The sequence below is a fragment of the Anopheles arabiensis genome, chromosome 2 (genome assembly GCF_016920715.1).
Source record: "Anopheles arabiensis isolate DONGOLA chromosome 2, AaraD3, whole genome shotgun sequence".
In the NCBI taxonomy this organism is placed as follows: Eukaryota; Metazoa; Arthropoda; class Insecta; order Diptera; family Culicidae; genus Anopheles; species Anopheles arabiensis.
Genome location: NC_053517.1, coordinates 99,076,289 through 99,095,098, shown reverse-complemented (window position 1 = coordinate 99,095,098; position 18,810 = coordinate 99,076,289). Strand labels below are relative to the sequence as shown.

Sequence of the window (18,810 nt, the reverse complement as noted above, 5' to 3'; positions counted from 1 at the left end):
CAATGATGTCTATATCATCAGCGTATGCCAGGATCTGGGTTGACTTATAGAAGATGGTTCCCGTAGTCTCCACCCTCGAGTCGCGGATGGCCCTCTCTAGCGCCAGGTTGAATAGGAGACAGGCAAGCCCGTCTCCCTGGCGCAGACCTTTGGTGGTAGCAAAAGGTCCTGAGAGTTTTCCATCCACCCTCACCTGGCAAGTGACGTTGGTCATAGTCATTATAACTAGCCTTATCAGTTTGGCCGGGATTCCAAATGAGCTCATAGCGTCGCACAGTTTTACCCTGGCTATGCTATCATATGCGGCTTTGAAGTCTATGAAGAGATGAATCTTCGTGAATCTTTAGAGATTAACAAATCTTTGAGAGTCATGAATCTTTCCAACAGAAATTCAGATTCATTGAATCATTTCAAAGAATCATTTAGATTCATGAATCAGAATCAGATTTACCCAACACTACTACCCAACGGCTACCCAACATAGCCCAGCATTGACTGTTCCGTCGTCCACAGGCTACGTTGATTGGTGGCCACTGATGGAACCTTCTATATCAACAGTCCAGCCAACATTTTTCGATTTCAGAGAGATTCTAATTTGAACTAACGCCAACGGTTTCACTTTGGTCCTCTGATTAAGTTCTTTCAAATCTCCTGTCATTTAACTTCATAGCTAGAATTTGTTAAGGACTAAATCATATGTTTAGCCATTTGCCGCCCGAAAGCGATTTATTAATATTGAATAAACTCCTTTCTCTGCTGTGACAACGTTACACTACAAGGCTTGGTTTACTTTCGCCATTGCATGCAACGAATTCGAGCATGCCCTTAGCAACGGCTTGCTGCTATGTACTCTTTCATTCTCCTTTAAAGAGTGTGCGTTAACGAAAACCGCAAGCGTTTTCGCAAACGGTCCTACTTTACCTTTTTCGCTACCTTAGCCGGCTTCACTTCCTTAACAGCATCGGCCCGCTTGGCTTTCTTACCAACCGGGGCCGCACTTTCCACGGTCAGCTCTTCAACTTTGTTCTTCTTCACCAGAGAAAGCTTTTCCTTTTTAGCCGCCTGCTTTGCGGAAACACCACCTCCTGCCACCAGCGGCTTCTTCGCCTTCGACAGGGGAAGCTTCTCTCTCTTGCGTAGCTTTTTGTCCGGCGTCTCAGCTTTCTTGTTTTCCTTGCCTTTAGCCGCCGCTGTGCCCGGTTTGTTGACTCCCTTCTTTTCCTGCTCTAATTCTTTCAACTTTTCCTGCGCTTTCTTCACCGCACTTGCCTTACTCTCCTTGGCGGGCTCCTCCTTCCCGACCGGTTCCACCTCCTGCCAGTCCGATGGTTTCAGTAGCGTGAACGCCTCATCCTCCTCATCGTCACTTGCCTTTCCGTTCGTGTCTGCTGCTGGCTCCGTTTCCTCCTTCGCCTTCTGTGCCTTCTCCCTAGGTTGCGGTTTCGGCATTCTAGCCAGCTCGATCGCGTGCCGCTGTTGCAGATCCGTGGCCGTTTGCTTCAACTTGGACAGACAGCTCGCCACCTCGGCCACCTCAATTCCCGCCTCGGTCAGCTCCTTCTCGGCTCGCATCAGTCGGCTGATCTGTTTCCTACAGCGCACACTGCTCTCCAGACTGCCCACGTACCCGTTGGCACGCTTCACCTGCGCCTTCAGCCACCGCTGGTAGGCTTCCGTCTTTTCGCCCTTGGAGTCGTACGCTTTGCCGAAGTTTTTCGGTATGTTAAACATTCGCTTGGGCAGCAGGCTCGTCTTCAGCACGCTGTTGAACATCATGTAGTTGTTGACGGCGCTCGCCGCAATGTCCGCCACCTCGTAGAACCGGAACTGCACGTACCCGTAGCCCTTCGAGCGTTGCGTTTTGCGTGACCGGGCCACGGCCACCCGCATCACTTCACCGAACTGCTCGAAGAACTGTCGCAGCTCATCCTCGTAGAAGCCTTTCGGAAGATGCTTGATGAACACAATGCCGGATCCTTTTTTGCTGCTTATCTTTGCTGGTTGTTTGGCCTAAAAACGGAAAGAAGTATGAGTAGGACAATCGTTTGCCAGCTGGCAGTAACTTAGATAATGTACCTTTTTCTCCTTTTTCGGCTCCTTTTTCGGTTCTTTTTTCTGCTCCTTTGGCTGTAGGTTGCCGGCGATTCGCTTCCTAGCATCACGTTGCCGTTTCCGTAGTCGTCTGTGTTTCTTCTTTTCCTTTCCCACTGCTGATGCTTTTCTGTCGGCCACCACCGGCTTGGCGGTGGTTTCGGTTTCCATTACGGTCATTTTGCCTTATTATTTCTGAACAAAAATTACTACCTTTTAAAAAACTACGCACCACGAACCAACAACGTTGTTTTCCCAAAAGCGCGTGTTTCACATTGATTGTTGACAGATGAGTTTCGGGCGGTGAGGTTAGATCACTGTAAACAGTTTGACAGCTAATGCCTCACTAATGCGTCCGCCATTGAAACGCCATTGAAATTGATACCAAAATATAAACACAAACTCACAGCATTTTCACTTTGCTAGAACGATCTTCTTAAAAATTATAAACGATTTAATGCAACATCCGAGATTATTATTTACACTATTTTAAACACAGATTGCTGTTAAGTTTTTTTTTAAATGTGTGATTGAAAATACACCAACTTATAAACAAGTCTGGCCATAATGTACTAAGACGCCGTTCATCCGGGTACCTTTTATCCGGCTGTTCATTTATCCGCATTGTTTTGAAATGACAGTTGAATACAAAAACGGCAATGTGTGCTGGAAAGGAATTTTGAAAAAACCCGTTACTAGAGCACATAGCTATAATAAAAAAAAACGCTTAAATTATTGGATAATGTTGAATATAAAAACTAAAATTAATAAAACCTGACTAGGTTGTACCAAAAAATGATCAAAAAATATCTAAAATAATTGTTTCAAAACATGAAAACCCATTATCCATGTTATTCTAGCATCCGAGCAACGTCAATGTCGTGATTGTCATGCATTTTTTATTTTAAAAAAAAACCATTTAAATTTATTATTGCCTTTGTTTTACAAAACTCCGTTACCACTCGAAAGCAACTCCGTCCGACATTCGTCGTTCAGACCAACTACAAGACTGCCTCCACGTTCCTGGCACTACTTCGTTGCTCCTTCTTCCTGTCGGTCTATCCCAAGCTTTTTCCTCTTTAGTTTGATCTTTCGTTGTTGCCATCTGTCTCTGTATAATTCCTCGCTCTTAATCCAAGCATCCTCACCCCATCTATCTCACTGCTTTAAGATATCTTCTTGCATTATAGATGACCATGATGTTTCTCTACATTTCATTGCATATCTTGATTTCAATTCGCTCTCTTTCCTCTCTCGCTCTCTATCTCTCACTCTCGATCCCTACAATCGAGTCTCGATAACGATGTTTCACTGTACATACAGCAGGCGGAATTTCTCGCCCACAAAATTTCTTCTTCTTCTTCTTCAGTTTGTCGAGGTCGTTTGACGGTTCGGAACTGAAGTCCAGTTTCCTGGGCCCTTCAGTACTAGTCCGCTATTGTGTTAAACACAACCTCTGTTGTTTTTGGACGGCATCAAAGGCCATATGTCCCCCACAAAATTTCAATCCATTTATTTTGGCCTGACACTGATTGATTTTTATCGAATTAAATGTATTTGATATTAGAAGGATATAACTATCGTATACAGCAGAACAATGGACATTGTAGATTGTAAATTGTGAAGAAAAAAAACAGTTACACTGGAGCTCCGTTTATCCGGGTACCTTTTATCCGGCTTTCCGTTTATCCGTACTGTTGAGAAATGACAGTTCAATACAAAAGTGACATTGCGTTATGAGGAGGATATTTGAAAAAAGCAGTTATAAGAGCACATTGTCATAACAAAAACACTATAATTCCTGGCAAATTTTAAATATTCTCGTTGAAAAAACATGAAGTTCATAAAAACTGGGTTATTTTTATCAAAAAATAAGAAAAATTTCCAAAACATAATCAGAAATTGGTGATAAAACATATCATTTTACTCATTATCCGTGTTATTCGCTTATCCGGGCGAGGTTAAGTCCCGAGAAGCCCGGATAAACGGCGCTCCACGGTATTAACAAATGCTGTCAGTTTACTTTTCTCCCGTGATGCCGGACGTGTAAACACGGCATAAGGTCGCACCCGGAGGCAACTGTCAGCTCGCTTTGCATGTGTTCGTGAGCGCAACTGCTATGACTTTACCTGCCGTTCGCTGCATTCTTGTGTGGTCGTGGTGGGCTGCTTCGACTGCTGCTGTGCGTACTTGTTCGCGGACTAAAGACAAGTCTAGTTCGAACCGCCGTCGCTCGTTGTGTGTCCGTGCATACACGCGAAAGCTGAAAGAGCTCGGTCCCTGCTACCAGTGATTAATTCGATAAAGGTAGCCTTGGAAAGATAATTCCACCCAGTTGTGCGGCGCGTTCAGTGTGATTCGAGTGCTGTTGAAATGCCAAAGAAATTTGGTACCGCCAAGTTTGTTCATCCCAAAGCCAAGCACAACACCACCCGTGACACATGCCACCAACCCCAATCCAGCAACTCTATCAAGAGCAATTAGAATGGAATGAATCTACAGTGAAGGAGCAAACAAACGAAAGTGGGGAGGGGGGGAGCTGTTTGTGTGCGAACGCAAAACAACACACAAACCTTGCCCGCTTTAGTTGTTGGAGAATAAATTAGTTTAATCGAACAGTGCAAACCAATGCCTACTACTACTGCTGCTGGTGTGTTTGGGAGGGAAGCGCACCCGCCGCCTGTCACAAAGATTCTTTTTTCCGCTATTCATCCCCCGCACTGTGTGTATGTGTGTTGTTGGTGTGTTGTTTGTGCTGCGCTCGGTGTGTGATAGTGTGGTGATAAAAAAAAATAGTTAGCAACGGTATCCAATTCCATATTCGTGGTCGGTGGTGTGTGCCGCTCTGTTTGCGCGCGCCCCCACTTCACTGGGTTAAATACAGTTGAAGCAAAACGCACCAGTTTACAACGCGACGCATATGCACACAAGCACACACACACACACACATGCACGCTGACGCTGGCAGGCACGCATACATGGCGGAACAGCAAGGAAGTGGTGTGTTGATAAGGGCAGCCTTCCTTTTACGGTGATGCTGGGCTGTGTGTGGTAGGCGCTGCTGGAAAGATTCTCTCTCTCTCTCTCTCTATCTCGATTTTTCATCTCGCGCTCACTACAATAGAGCGAGAAAGGGATAGTGAATGTATGTGCAGAGAACGGATAATTGTGCATTTTGGATACACCGATCTATGCGCGCGAGTGTGTGTGTGCGTGTCCTTGTAAAGTTGTGTGAAAATTATGATATTTTTTGCAGAGAGTGCAATAGAGAAAGAGAGCGAGTGATGGCAAACTAAACTAATTTTTGAGAAATTATGGCAAATTGCTTCACCCTCCCAAATAAAGAGCAATGGTACTACAAAAAAAATGCCAAAAATTGCACACACACAGAGTGACAGAGTGACAGAGTAGCGCAAGAAGCACACAAGCCAAACAAAAACATACCAACACTGGTACCTCCCAAAGGGTGCACGCGTTTGTTTTATTAACCCTCCTGTGTCCGTAGGGCAAGCACTTCGCACGCGTGTGTGTGTGCATGTATGGGTAAGGGTCCCAAGGTGGTCATAAGCGAATACACAGACACAGGTACGCCTAACGTTTGTGGTGCAAGGACAAAGGATGTAGCTTCACCGCTTCTGAGAAGGATTCGGGGCGATGAAAAAGTTTGCCAAATCACACAGTGCGTCCCAGCTGTTGTTTCAGAAGCAGCATGCTATAAGAGAGAGAGAGAGAGAAAAGAAAAATTTTTACCACTTAAGAAGCGAAATCTTGAAAAACATTTTCAAAATTCCATCGTGCTTTTCCTTTTCATAAAAAAAACTTCTCATTTCAAACTTCACTTTTTTCTCCTTTTTCGCGTGAAACATACTTTTGGCTTGGCTTGCTATGCTCTGCCTAAATGCTACTTGCACACGCGGTACTCATCCCAACTACCCCTCGGCAGGAGGTCAGTAGGAAAAAAAAGGAGTGTGAGTATTTTTAACGTGCTGTGTATGCGTGTGCCGTGTCTGTATCTTTGCCTGGTGGAATTATTTTTGGAGTTTTCGTTCTTCTGTATAAATAAGTTTGCCACCCATCGTGGGAGAGCTTTCTGTGAAGGTGTTCGCGGGTGCAATGGTACGATCGGTCCCCCGAAAGGCGCTCGTTCCATCCGAGTAGCCACTGACTTGTGTGAGGGGGCATCGTTCAAATGTCATTTTCATGCTAGAACAAGACGGCGTTATGAGTGTGTAGGAAGTGATTAAATTAATTAATATGTATTTTGTCTTTTTATCTTAAAAGTAGTTACAAAATAGTGTAGTGAATCATAAAAAGAAACCCAACAGTGAGAGTGAGAATTCGTACGAAAGTGAATAAAACTAAACGGCATTAGTGTGCCCCCGCGTGCGTGTGTGTGTTTGTGCTCGATTGTGATTAGTTTCTGCTGTTGGAGAGCAAATAACAAAAAAGCGTCAGGTGTGTAGTAATTGCTCCGATCGTCGCATCGAAAACAGAAGAGAAAAAGCACACACAAACACAAACAGTGAGTCATGGGGAAGTTACTGAGCCTGCTGGCACGGGATGAATCAACCTGCTGCACACCGAAAACGTACGACGTGTTTCTCGACTTTGAAAATGCGGCCCCGACCGACCTGGAGCGGGAGGTGTACGAGGAGGTCGACCATGTCCTGCGCCAGTCCGAGATCGTGCTGGACGAGATTCAGTGTTACAAGGTAGGTTACGTTCGGTGATGATGAGGTGGAGAAGAAGCAAAGGCACTGTACACAGCAACGTACACAAAGAAACGCATTTCCCAGCCCGGCTGGAATGAGAAAAAAGCTCTCCTCCGTTCAAGAAGCAAACGGAGGGAGTGCGGGAAACGGTTTATGTTTATCGTTCCGGTCGTTCACGGGAGGATATTGCGTGCGAAGGATGGTGGCATTTCTTTGCTGCTTCTTTTGTCTGGATCCTGCACAAGAAGCGTCCCGTTGTGCAAGGCAGCTGGTGTGGCAGACGCTCACGGGAGACAACTATAAGCTCTCCGGAGCGAACAACAGAGAGAGAGAGAATGAAAAAAAGGGATAAAAAGGGAGAGAACGTCCACCAAACCTACCCCAAAGTGTGTGTGTGTGTGTGCTCCACTTGGTAAATGTTCGACCCCAAAAGGAGGGTGATGGTATGCTGCCGCTGCTGCTCATTGGAAACCCGCCATTTGTTGATTGCTTCCCTTCCTTATCACGCACGTTTACGCTGATAATGATAAAACTCGCTGACAGTGGCACACAACAACTGGCACGAGCACAGTAGCAAGCAGGCAACAAATACATATCAAACCCAGCCCCCACCCCCTCGCCCGAAAGGGCTTTTACCCTTTCTGCTGTTTATCTTGCGCTTGCTGGTGGCATGTGTTGGGCTGAGCTCTGAACTTGTACCAGTTTCTTTACACTACGTGGTTTACCCTGGCACGACCCTTGGTGGTAACTCCACATCGTTGTGATAGCTTTCGTGATTGCTCGTGTATGGGTGTATGCGTGTCTGTCCCTATGACCTTCAATCTGCACAAAGCTTGCTAGGGATGAAAGCTGGTGCATTGGAATTGACACTCTCTACTGCACAGAGGATAAGGCCGTGCTGCTGCTTGCACTGTAGTTTTGAGCTCGATTGTGCCATTGTGAAGACGAGAACCTTAAATTGGAATTTATTCGACGAATCACAGCCACAGGACCTGGATACTAGAAGCGTTAAAACATAGAAAATCTCTTCTTCTCTGTAATACAGTTCTACTAAAGGCAGATCAGCGTTACGTTCCAGCGGTTGCTTGGATGCTTTTTGTTCAGTTTGGACAACGCATCTACGACCTCGTATAGGGTGATTTGAGAAGTCAAATCACTAGAAATCAAAAGTCAAAAGTGTCCTACTTTAGGTGGTCACCACTGTGTAGGTCCGGATGTATGAAAATGTCGTGGCAGCATTTCTAAAAAAATGGAACTGCTACAAATAACCTTTTAGGGGTAACGGGTCCTACCGGCCCATACAGGCTTTCAAGACTTACCGAGTCCTTGGTTAGGGCGACAGCCAATACGAGACTTGAACCCAGGACAGGCATGTTGTTAAGTCGTCCGAGTTGACGATAGTACCTTGGGACTCCCCGGATGCAACCAAAAAGCAAATAGGAACACCAATGAACTCTGGATAGTTCCATCACTGAGACAGATTCAAATACTATATTTTGTCCCGAATTAAAAAGAGAGTAGTATCAGGGCCAAGAATAGGGTAAGGATCTGTTCCAGGACCAATTATGGATCCTACATCAGCCGATACGGCATTGGGAGCAGTACCAGGACCGGTCATAGAGGGGGTTCCAGGAGGGTTAAGATCAATTCCAGGCCCGATATGGAATCTGGAGCAATTCTGGTGTAAGAATCCGCTACTGGGCCAGTCAATGTTGATGAATAATTGTAACACCTGTCTAGGATTGAAATCAGTTCCAGCAACAGCATGTATTCTGTAATATTTCAGGACCAACATGGATCGCGTGATCCTAGGATCAGTATAGGTTCTGAATCAGTTTTTCTTAATGTTTCTCTTGGAGTTAAAAGTCATATGGAATTTGCAATATCTTTGCAATTAACTGGCAATTCTGATAGGATTTAGATTTCTGATATGAAGAGCTCATCCAATCCTGTAGTTAAACTCTCCATATTGTTGGGAACCAAAGTTAGGCAAATCCTGCGTTCCATCCTACTGTACAAAGAGTCATGATTCTTCACTGCCTGATGAGCGAGAAACTGTTTCCAAGATCTGCTAGCAGGAATCGAAAAAAAAATCGAAATAAACAACCTATTTCTAGCGTGATTGCATCCAATTTTTGCCAAATTTTTATTGGCTGATAATTCTAGGTTCCGTACATTCTTCCCCTTCTTCTGCCTGCGGATATCGCAAATGGGCTGGAATCAGGAATCCGTTCTAATGTGTTGATAAAATGGGTCGAATTTTAACTGTTATTTTATGTGCTATTCCTAGCGGAAGTACACAAATTAATGCGTTCTGCCAACGGGTTACTGCTGCTGCTGCTATGTTTGCAGCAGAGAACATCGAGAACCGGTTGGGTGTTTGTTAGCCCTCATTAACATTAGCCAAATAATTGGAAACCACCTCTTGCGTGTGCAGCTCTCAGAAGAGGAGCCTATCGGTCGGCATTATCTTGACGTTAAGATCGCAGATCCAGACAAGATAGACCAGCATCAAAAGTTCACATTTGTTTATGTGCGTGCTGTACGCATACGATTTCAACTACGTCATTTGGAGCGATTCGCAGAAACGAGTATTTAAATTCTACTATCAAAACGCCAATAATTAACCGTTATAGAGCCCAAGAACCTGTGAGGCTCTTGCGTCGCTTGCGTACCGTTATCTAACATTAAGCAAAAACGTGTATGTGTGTGTGTGTGTGTGTGTGTGTGTGTTTGTCTATTTGCTTCCTCTGCATTCATTACTTTCGGGATGAATTAATTGACGGCAGAAAACAGGTCCCAGGTCCGCAGCGCTTTTTCAAGGGTAACGGCATGAGGATCGCAACCACTTTGCGGCGATACGTGCACGGATGAGAGGAAATTTGGGATTGTGGGTTAACTAGATGCGGGCCCAGTTGGAGAGGCAATATGGGGTGGGCAAAAAGGTAGCCAGGGGAAATGATGTACCTCTTTTTTTAAACACCTTCCCGCGTCGATCCACTTTGAGGCGATTATCAATCGTACTTCTTTCCACATTCTGCCTTCCCCCCCGGCAAGGCCCGGCGTGTGAAGAAGAGAAGGCCAAAGCATATTTATCATTCTTCAGACACCTTTCGCTCAATCAATCGCGGAATTAGCCGTGCACGTGTTCCTTTTTTGAGGGAGAGGGCGATTATTTATTGATCCACTCTGGCTGGCTCCTCCAGGCTGGTTTCCTTCGACCGGGGCGGCGAGGAGTGCACCGGATAAGTTAATGGAGTTGTTTTGGTGTTCGATGCCGGTCGGAGTTTTGATGTTGGGGAAGCTGCTTTTATGATGATGCATGATGCATTTGAGCTTGCTGCCGGCCCCGTTACTTTATGCGAATCAAACCCACGCGCAACTAATGGTTGTGTGGTTTTTTTTTTATTATTATTTTCCCCGCGGGCCTGAAATAAGAAACGTGAAATTGATTATTGCGGAACATGATACCCCGATGGCTGTGCATACGTACCATAAGTGACTCATTACTAGAACCGGGCGAATTTCTTTTTTTTTTTTACACTAAAATGCTCCACTCACTCGAGTTTCCGCGAAACGTTTCCACAAAACAAGATTACAAATTGAATAATAAATGTTTTACTCCCTTTTTCTTAGCTCTTCGTTTTTGCTAAAACGCGGCATACACAGAGCAGCGCACAAAATAATTAGCAACGCTATGAAAATAATTAAACGCATCCATCGTTTGCGTTAATTCGCCACAGTACCAATTCCGGTGGTTGGGAAGAAGAAGTTTCCACTCCGACTACAAACGAGTAGTATTGCATTGCGTCATGCCAGAGCAGCTCTCTCTCTCTCTCTCGCGTATATTATGCTCTTATGCCGCGCCGTGCAGTGGACCGCGCGCTTGGTGCTGTAATTAACTAAGCATTAACCAAACAATGGGGTTTGCGCAAAAGAAAAAAAGGGAAAAGGTGGTTTCACTTTCTCTCCCCAAAAATAAAAACGAAAATAGAGTAGGTGCGCGTGTACCGACAAAAACAAAACTGAAACATTTTCCATCCATCCAACGAAACCAAGACGGAAAAGGAAAGAAAATTGAATTACATAGACACAACAACGCCACACTGTGCAAGTGAACGCCGAAATAGAATAATAAAAGTCGTGTAACAAGCAAGCCGAGCCGAGCCAAACCAACAACACACCCAAAGCAAGCCGTGAGCCAATCTAGGGAAACTTGTGCCGCCTTTGTTTTGTTTTGGCTAATTTTTTTCCTTCTATCTTGACCAGTGATGTGCTCTCTGGAGCGCACTCACGACTCCGATCTGACATCGACTATGGTTAGTCCGGTTCCGAGCTCGGCAAAATGAAAACCATTAGTTCCGTCCGGAGTTTGAGTCTTCCGGAGACGTAGTGGTTCGGAGTCTGAGTCGTCTGGAGTTGTCCGAAGTCAATCGGAGCCGTCCGGTGCAATGTGCTTGTGATCAGGGATTTCATTTCGTTGTGTTTTTGTTGTCTTTTACTTTGGACCTGCCCTTGGTATATAGGCTTTTGTTTCGAAGGCCGATTCTGGAAGACCCTGAACGACTCTGGATGATTCTGGACGATTCTGGACGACTCCGACTCTGGGAGACTCTGGACAACTCCAGACGACTTCGGACGACTCTGGACGACTCCGAACCATACCGGATAACTCATGACGACTCCAGACGGAACTCGTGACGACTCCGGCCGACTCTGGACGACTCCGGACGATTCCGGACGATTCTGGACGACTCCGACTCTGGGCGACTCCAGACAACTCCCGACGACTTCGGACGACTCTAGACGGCTCCGGACGATTCCGGATAAGTCATGCCGACTCCAGACGGAACTCGTGACGACGCCAGCCGACTCTGGACGACACCGGACGACTTCGTACGATTCCGGACAACTCCAGACGACTCCGACTCTGCGCGATTCCGGGCGACTCCGAACAACTCCGGATAATACTAGGGTGGACCTACATTCCGGAGGCGATTCCAAAATTGTCGGAATCGCATCAGAGTCGATTCCGGATTTTTGTCAACTGAGCCCATCACTAATCTTTCTCAGACAACCTGAGCTGTTGTTGAGACATCTCATCACTCTCCGCCCGACTGTAAGACGGAAATTTGCTCTCGAGTGTGATTATTTGTTCCGTCAAAACAGAGTCTTGCTTTTTTTGGGAGGGAGGAAAGATGCATCTTTACCACGATGCGTGTGGGTAGGCATGGTGGTCGGGTCGGTTTGTTTATTTGTGGTCTGAACTTTTTTTGTTTCTAAAGGCACACTTCCTTGTAGTAATGAATTTGGTTGTTACGGTGTCATCTTAGAATGGGAGTTTCAATATAAAATAACATTTTTAAATTAGATATTATCCCTGAAGTTTTTTGGTAGTTACACAAACATATTGAATCTATTTTAATTGCTTTATAGTAAGTTTTTTCTTTCAATTATGATGATTTCTTTTAAAGCACTGTTTGCCTATAAAAAAATCCTCCACCCATACACAACCACCCACCTAGGCCTTTAAAATTACGATCAGGCTGGTAATTTTCCACTTTCATTTTCCGGCATGTGCTGCTGCTGCTGTGTGGTGTATGTGTTGGTCATGGAAATCACCATTTTCAACAAACTCATCAAGCGGTGGATTTTGTTATTTCACAAGTTTTTTTTCCCTTCTTCCATGCACACATTCACTAGGAAGCTTCAAACTAGTGTAACCATACACCTCCTCGGCTGGGCTCTCTGGTAGTTTTGTAGATTTTAAAGACGCTTTTTTACAGGCGAACAAAACACTATTTAACCCTCCTCTTTCATTGTGGAATCGAATTTCTTCATTCGAACGCGGTTTAGTGCACATCGATCGACGTCTTTCATCCATCCACACCCACTTGCTATGGCATTGCGTACCTACACCGGTCTATGTTTTTTATGTTCTTCCGAAAAGTTGATTTGCTTCCCTCCCTCTCATCTGCCCATCTGCAAAAGTATGGGTGTCATTAAATTTGACCCCATTTTCTTCTCGGGTGAATCTCGGAAACGGGAAATGAAATTAAATGGGTTCTATTTTCAAACGAATGCCGGCAGTAGTAGTAGTAGTAGCAGGAAGTAGCAGCGAAATGATCTTCCTCGTTTGGTGTTGGTGCTGATCGATTATTGGGCTGTAACTGATTTGAAGAAGATGAGTTTCCTTTATTGATAAAAGCTTGTTGAAGATGATGGAAAATGAAAAGAGAGATGGCAGGGGTAAGGTTTCGATTGTTTGAAGATAATTTTGAAAGCATATTACTTTAAAGCTATTATTGCGCCTCATCTCTTTAACGCCTTCCCGCTGTGCTAATTACAGTTTTCCTCCGCTGCACGAAATAAAAAATATCTTTGCAGTGTGAGTGTGTGTGTGTGTGCGTGTTTGTGACAAATTTATTTAATCGTGATACGCAAGCCTAAACGCAAAGCAAAACCAATCTTTCTCTGGGCCGCTCTTTGAACGAACACACCCCACCCTAGGACACTATAGAAGAGCGCAAAGATAAGATAAGTCACACACAGCAAACGCTATTTATTGCGGTAGTCGTCGTCGTTGTCAACGTGAGTTTGTCGTGATTAAATGTGCTAAACGTGTGCTGCACGTTGTGAGAGCAATGTTGATAATTGCTTAGCAGATAGATCAGACCACACTGTGTATGTGTGTGGTCCCGTACAATTAATTCCATCGTTAAAATGAGTCCGCTCTCTTTGTTTACGTTATCATAAGATTGTTTTTTTTTTTTTTTGAATGAATTTCAATCGTAAATTATATTTAGTAAGTCATAATAACATGACATCATTCTTTCTATCTTTTCTAACACTCTCCTACGCATTCTTACTAAAACGAGTCTTAAAGAACTGTTATTTTAAACAATTTGTGATACAATCATCTACGTTCATACAACTATTTGAAGTCTTTTGGTGTTCGAAGTACCCCCAAATATGCTAAATTCTAATTCTTGTGGGTATACGGCACGGCCCGCCTCCCCAAAAAAGGAATCGTTGCCCCAAAATGGCACCGAGATACGCAATAGCGCTGCCACAATGGTGGAAATAGCAAACGCAACGCAACGCAACGCAACGCGTTTTCCTAGAACTAAGCCAATCGGCAGCATACCAAGTTGATGAACCTACGGCTCCTACGCGCCTTCCCAGAGGGAAGATTACAGCCTTGTGATATGGAGAGAAGCGGCGCGATGTCACAGCGCGTGTTCGATTTCGTCATCGACGGTTAAATAAACGCGCTTTTCTAGCTGATAGCACGGCTTGAAGGGATGATAAGGGTTCATAAGGGGGAACCATACACACCCAAACATAGAAGAGCTTTTTTTTGCAATTTTTTTTTCGAAATTATTGGGAAATGAAACGTGTAGGTAGATTGAGTGATGAAATTGATACTAAACTCGTAGGTGTAGGGAAAGTGTTCAACGATAAGGAACACTTTCTTCTCCCTTATCCAGCTACACTAATGTTGGGTGAACAATGCATCCATATGTGTCAACCTGTATGAAGAGTGAAATTTCAACCCAACTCCAAAATCTATCAGCTGATGAGGTTTCACTCCACAAGCAGCTCTTGTCTCCTCTAGAACGCGTCATCATGCCATTGGCGTCGTTTGTATTCGCATCACTTCAATGGTGCGTCATCGTGTTGTGTCCGATTGTGTCCCCCTCCAGGCCAGGTCGCTGCAGCAGTAACAATTTAATTTCATTTTACACGAACACCTCCCGTGTGTGCCCCCTTGCTTGCTCCCCAGACGCGCTGCGGCGCTTAACACTTCACTCGCCAAACCTTATTTGCGCACTTAGCCAGCGAAAGGAGGAGAGAAGCATAGGAAACGCGGCAATGAAACAGATGCACGCACATCCTTTACAGGAAGAGGGGAAGAGCAGGGTGTGGTGCACACAATAAAATGGGAACAATCAAATCGGCAAAGCGGGAAAGCAAGGGCAGTTCCGAATCCAGCCACGGGCCCCACTTCCGCTCACACTGGCAACGACGCACCACATTTCCTTATGCGCACACATCGTATGGGAGGTGCCGTGGTGGTGATGGTCACTGGAGGTATGCAAAATTTAGGCCAGGCAGGGCACACACTCCATTACACTTCCACGCAGACAGATCATCGAACTGCTGCTCCTCCTACCTCAGGGAGGGGTGATACATCCGCTGGCATGTCTCGTGAATGTGTGTTTGTGTTTCCTATCCGCAACACCACGATGACTCCGCACGACGCCACAGGAAGGAAACGACGACGATGGTCCGTCCAACAATTTAAAGCTACCGAAGAGAAGATGTCTGAGGAGAGACGCGGGAGCGTTGCGTTGTGTTAAATTGAATTGAAGACAAAATTATTAACTGAGAACGCTTCTGTGAACTGAAGTCGTCGCGGGCGCCAAAATTATCAACAGAGGGAGCGATAGTGAGTGTGTGAGGGAGACAGAAAGTATCCGTCGTGCCATCCTCATTCGGATGACTCATCCCTTCCGATGTGCGCTTGTTTGGTGGGCTCCGTAGGTGAACATGACGCTGAATGTCTGTTGATTGAAATATATATAAACTGTTAAGGAATTTGATCTTTTGACGGCAATCGATGCTTTAACATCTTGTTCTTAATATTTTATTAAAATGGCTACTTTTTCGACGTAAATAATAGATAGCTGTCATGTAGATTCACATCCTTTTTGTTCTCCAATTATTTGCTAAATTCTTGAGAATTTTTTTTTTGAGACGGCATCGTTTTTAGAAATTATTATTTTTTACTTCTTCTATTTGGCATAACGTTCTACGCGGACATGCCGGCCTATACAGGCTTTCGAGACTTAATTCATTACCACGTAGCCGGATAGTCAATCCTTGCTACGGGGGGACGGTCCATTCTGGGCTTGAACCCACGACGGGCATGTTATTGAGTCGTTCGAGTTTACGTCTGTACCACGGGACCGCCTCCATTATTTTATTACCTAACTTTTGAGTTTATTTGTAAATCTTAGGTTGCGAAATATTCGTGGTGAGCATCAACCTTTGTTTTTGATGTTTTCCAATCTTTAAAAGTAGTAGAGGGCCGGATTTGGATTGATCCGAATCAGACTGCTTTCGGATTCGAATCCGGATCCACTCCGGTATTAGTGGGAGGGTGGGCTGTTTGGGATGGAATAATGAACAGCCTTTTTTAAGGTTGTTGGGTAAATTTCACCATCTGTGGCTAATTATTCAAAACAATAAACTCATAACTTTGAACTTGAACTTTGCGTAAACCATATGCGGGAAACTGTTAGTAAATCGTTAAAAAAAATCCAAACGTATCAGGGAAGCAAACCATAAATCAGGAGATTTAGCAAAACAAAAATCTGGAAACAACCAGAAAATCATCGAAAACCCAGTATACGGTTTTTTGTCGGTGGTACGCACATAGACGATCGAATTTTTGCTTATATGTGTGGCTATGAATACAGCAATTTTAGGTTGCTTGCAAGCTTAGTTTTGTAGTGTAACTATTTTGCTCGCCGAATTAAGCACGGTAGTGAAACGGATCCAATAGGAGCCATTTGAATTCGATCGGAGTAATCCGGATTCAATCGGAACCAACTTGAATCTGTATTCGTTCGGAGCAGCCGGATACGAAGCCACATTTATTTTGGAGTCAGATCCGGATCAAGAATATCGGAGTCGGAGTAAATTCACGAATCCAATCAGCAGCTCCCGTCACTAGTTAGAATTAATTACAAACGTGTTAATTTGCCAATAATGCAGGTGACCATTTTGTCCCTCGTTCCCCTATATAATATCAGACAACATCATTAGCACAACGATGGATGATCAAAATCCAAGGATATTTAGCATGTTTTTGAGACATAAAAGCTTATTTTTGGCGTCTGTTTCGTTGATGAAGCAAAAAAAGGTACTTTTAATATGAAAGTTGCAGCATACTTTGCAACTTTTCACGAAAATTAACGCATTGATTCACCCATTTTGGCACAAAATATCATTCAAAGGCTTCAAATAACGTTAAAATAGCGCTCCTGTTTTAATGATTTAATCTAATTAGCTTCTCGTAAAAACATAAAACCTTTACCTTTTCAAATGACAAACCCTTGTTTTATTGCTATTTGCTTCTTAAAACCGAAAGTTCTTACACGTTCCCTTCCAAATGGTTGCTCCAGAACGCGCACGTGGAGTGAATTAAATTGACATCACGGAACACAGCACAACCCCAACATCCTGTTGTTTCTCCACCAGTTCCATCCACAAATTGCATGCGAAATGAGTTCACTGGTTCCGTTCTAGTATCCCCTGGTGTGCCCCATGTGCCCCCCCCCCCCCCCCCCCAGCAAGATGATGATGCTACACATTAGCACCCTTTTGCCCTAATGTGGGACGTTCATTTCAGCTCCACAAATACACCATCATGCTCATTCATTGTGCCTTTGTGTGCGTTTGTTGAAAATGAAACAACAGAGAGCCGGTCATGTGTTTTTTGGTCAGTTGCGGCTTTGTCTGCGGCTAACTTTCTTCCCTGACACTGTGGCTTAGAACCGAGAACGAGCAAATCCCTTTTTCTCTTGCAAACCGTGCGAACTGTTTTGTATTGTGTCCCCTCTCCCGACAGATTCTCAATCCCCCTCACCAGACAGCGCAGTGAGCAGCGCCAAGAAACAAAGGACAAGGACACAAAGAACAAAACTCCGGGCATGGCGCAAGGCGAAAGACGGTACAAGAAAAGAAAGGTCCTCCACACCCTGTATGGTGCCCCACGGTATGCAAAATGATTATGCTTTCTCCTCGTCTGGGGTCGGCTGGTCGTTCTGGTACTTTTGTAACCTGCGCACGTGCTAACGCTCTTCACCACCACCACCAGGTCAACCACTCTAAAGTTATTTATCTTGCACATGGTTGTACACCACCGTTCCCCACTGGCCAGTAGTGGGGCACGTGGAATCACGTTCGGGCAATGATTTTACTGTCGCCCTTTTTTTGCAGTGTGTGTGTGTTTTGCGATGATGATCCTCTACTGTCAGCGTATTTCGGTGAAATTGTATGCCCACATTATCATGGAGCAAGTACGGGCCGGAACTTCATTTGCCAATGTCCTTGAACCATGCTGTGCTGAAAGAAAGAGAGTAATATGTCTATGTGCAAACTGTTTTGTAGTATTCCATATGAATATTTTTGTAAATTAAGCCAATTTTTCCCCATTTACAAGGTTTCTACAGTATTCTTGTGTGTCATGCTCGACTGAATATTTCTTCCCCGCAATTGTGTCTTTCTCCCAGACCGCTAAATGCACCAAAAAATGTGCATACACTTCACCGGCCTAAACACAGTAACTGGATATCCCTCACCTCGCTTTTGTCTGTCCTACGGAGGGGACCCGAGCTGCTGCAACTCGCCACAAACGCTCTTCCGGTTTATGATTGCTATTATTGTGACGCCATTGTGTGCGGCCATCGCACTTCCGGATTACGTTTGCAACACGTTGTCTGTGTGTTGTCCGTTCCGCCTAGGGTGGGGGAAAAGCCCTTTGCAGATGTCACGCAAACGAGATGGAATAAAATTCGAACACCACAACCATTTCCGGGGGACAGAGAAAAATGTACTTCAAACTCGTAAGCGTGCTACTAGTGCGTCTTTTCCAATTGTTGTAACAAGTTTTCGCTCCAAAACAGCTCGATACGATACGCATAACTCGAAAGACGATGCAACAAAGTCCAAACCACTGCATCGAAGTAGCTCATGATGCAGCACACAACACAGCACAACAGCGTGCGGCGTACAAGCGCCAGATGCTGTGCTCCATCAATTGCTTGCTCCTAGGTGGGAGGGGGAACACAACTCGCCACCGAGTGAGGTTGGTCCTGGACAGATTGGACAGTGGTGGGTAACTGACCTACTTAAAATCGATCGGTAACATTCAACTTTGTTGCACTCCGGTCTCCTCCCGGTGACTACTACTACCATCCCAAAAATGGCGCGCTAC

The 18,810-nt window shown here is 44.8% G+C and overlaps 2 protein-coding genes across 7 annotated transcripts in view; one reads left to right on the top strand and one right to left on the bottom strand.

Moving 5' to 3' along the window:
• Nucleotides 1-681: 681 nt before the first annotated feature.
• LOC120896405 (MKI67 FHA domain-interacting nucleolar phosphoprotein) lies at nucleotides 682-2,381 on the bottom strand. Its single transcript, XM_040300483.1, has 2 exons — nucleotides 2,077-2,381; nucleotides 682-2,010 (listed from the first exon to the last, which is right to left on the bottom strand). Exons 1-2 carry the CDS (start codon nucleotides 2,269-2,271, stop codon nucleotides 913-915), a joined length of 1,293 nt encoding a protein of 430 aa, XP_040156417.1. The 5' UTR covers nucleotides 2,272-2,381; the 3' UTR covers nucleotides 682-912.
• A 1,887-nt stretch (nucleotides 2,382-4,268) lies between these two features.
• Nucleotides 4,269-18,810, top strand: part of LOC120908409 (CYFIP-related Rac1 interactor B) — a 34,529-nt gene continuing 19,987 nt past the window's right edge. Inside the window, exons 1-3 of one of the 6 annotated variants that reach the window (XM_040319370.1) lie at nucleotides 4,276-4,398; nucleotides 6,035-6,059; nucleotides 6,376-6,803. In XM_040319370.1, coding sequence (XP_040175304.1) covers nucleotides 6,621-6,803 — 183 coding nt within the window. In that variant the 5' untranslated portion in view covers nucleotides 4,276-4,398; nucleotides 6,035-6,059; nucleotides 6,376-6,620. Of the gene's footprint in view, nucleotides 4,491-6,034; nucleotides 6,060-6,372; nucleotides 6,804-18,810 lie in introns of all 6 variants that reach the window. The other 5 variants (XM_040319369.1, XM_040319367.1, XM_040319368.1 and 2 more) reach the window with 5 other exon arrangements.

What these genes read in the sequence shown, in the direction of transcription:
- LOC120896405 (XM_040300483.1), bottom strand. Translation starts at nt 2,271, where the DNA reads ATGACCGTAATGGAAACCGAAACCACCGCCAAGCCGGTGGTGGCCGAC. An exon ending in AGCCGAAAAAGGAGAAAAAG is followed by an intron (nt 2,011 to 2,076) that starts GTACATTATCTA and finishes TTCCGTTTTTAG; the next exon opens with GCCAAACAACCAGCAAAGAT.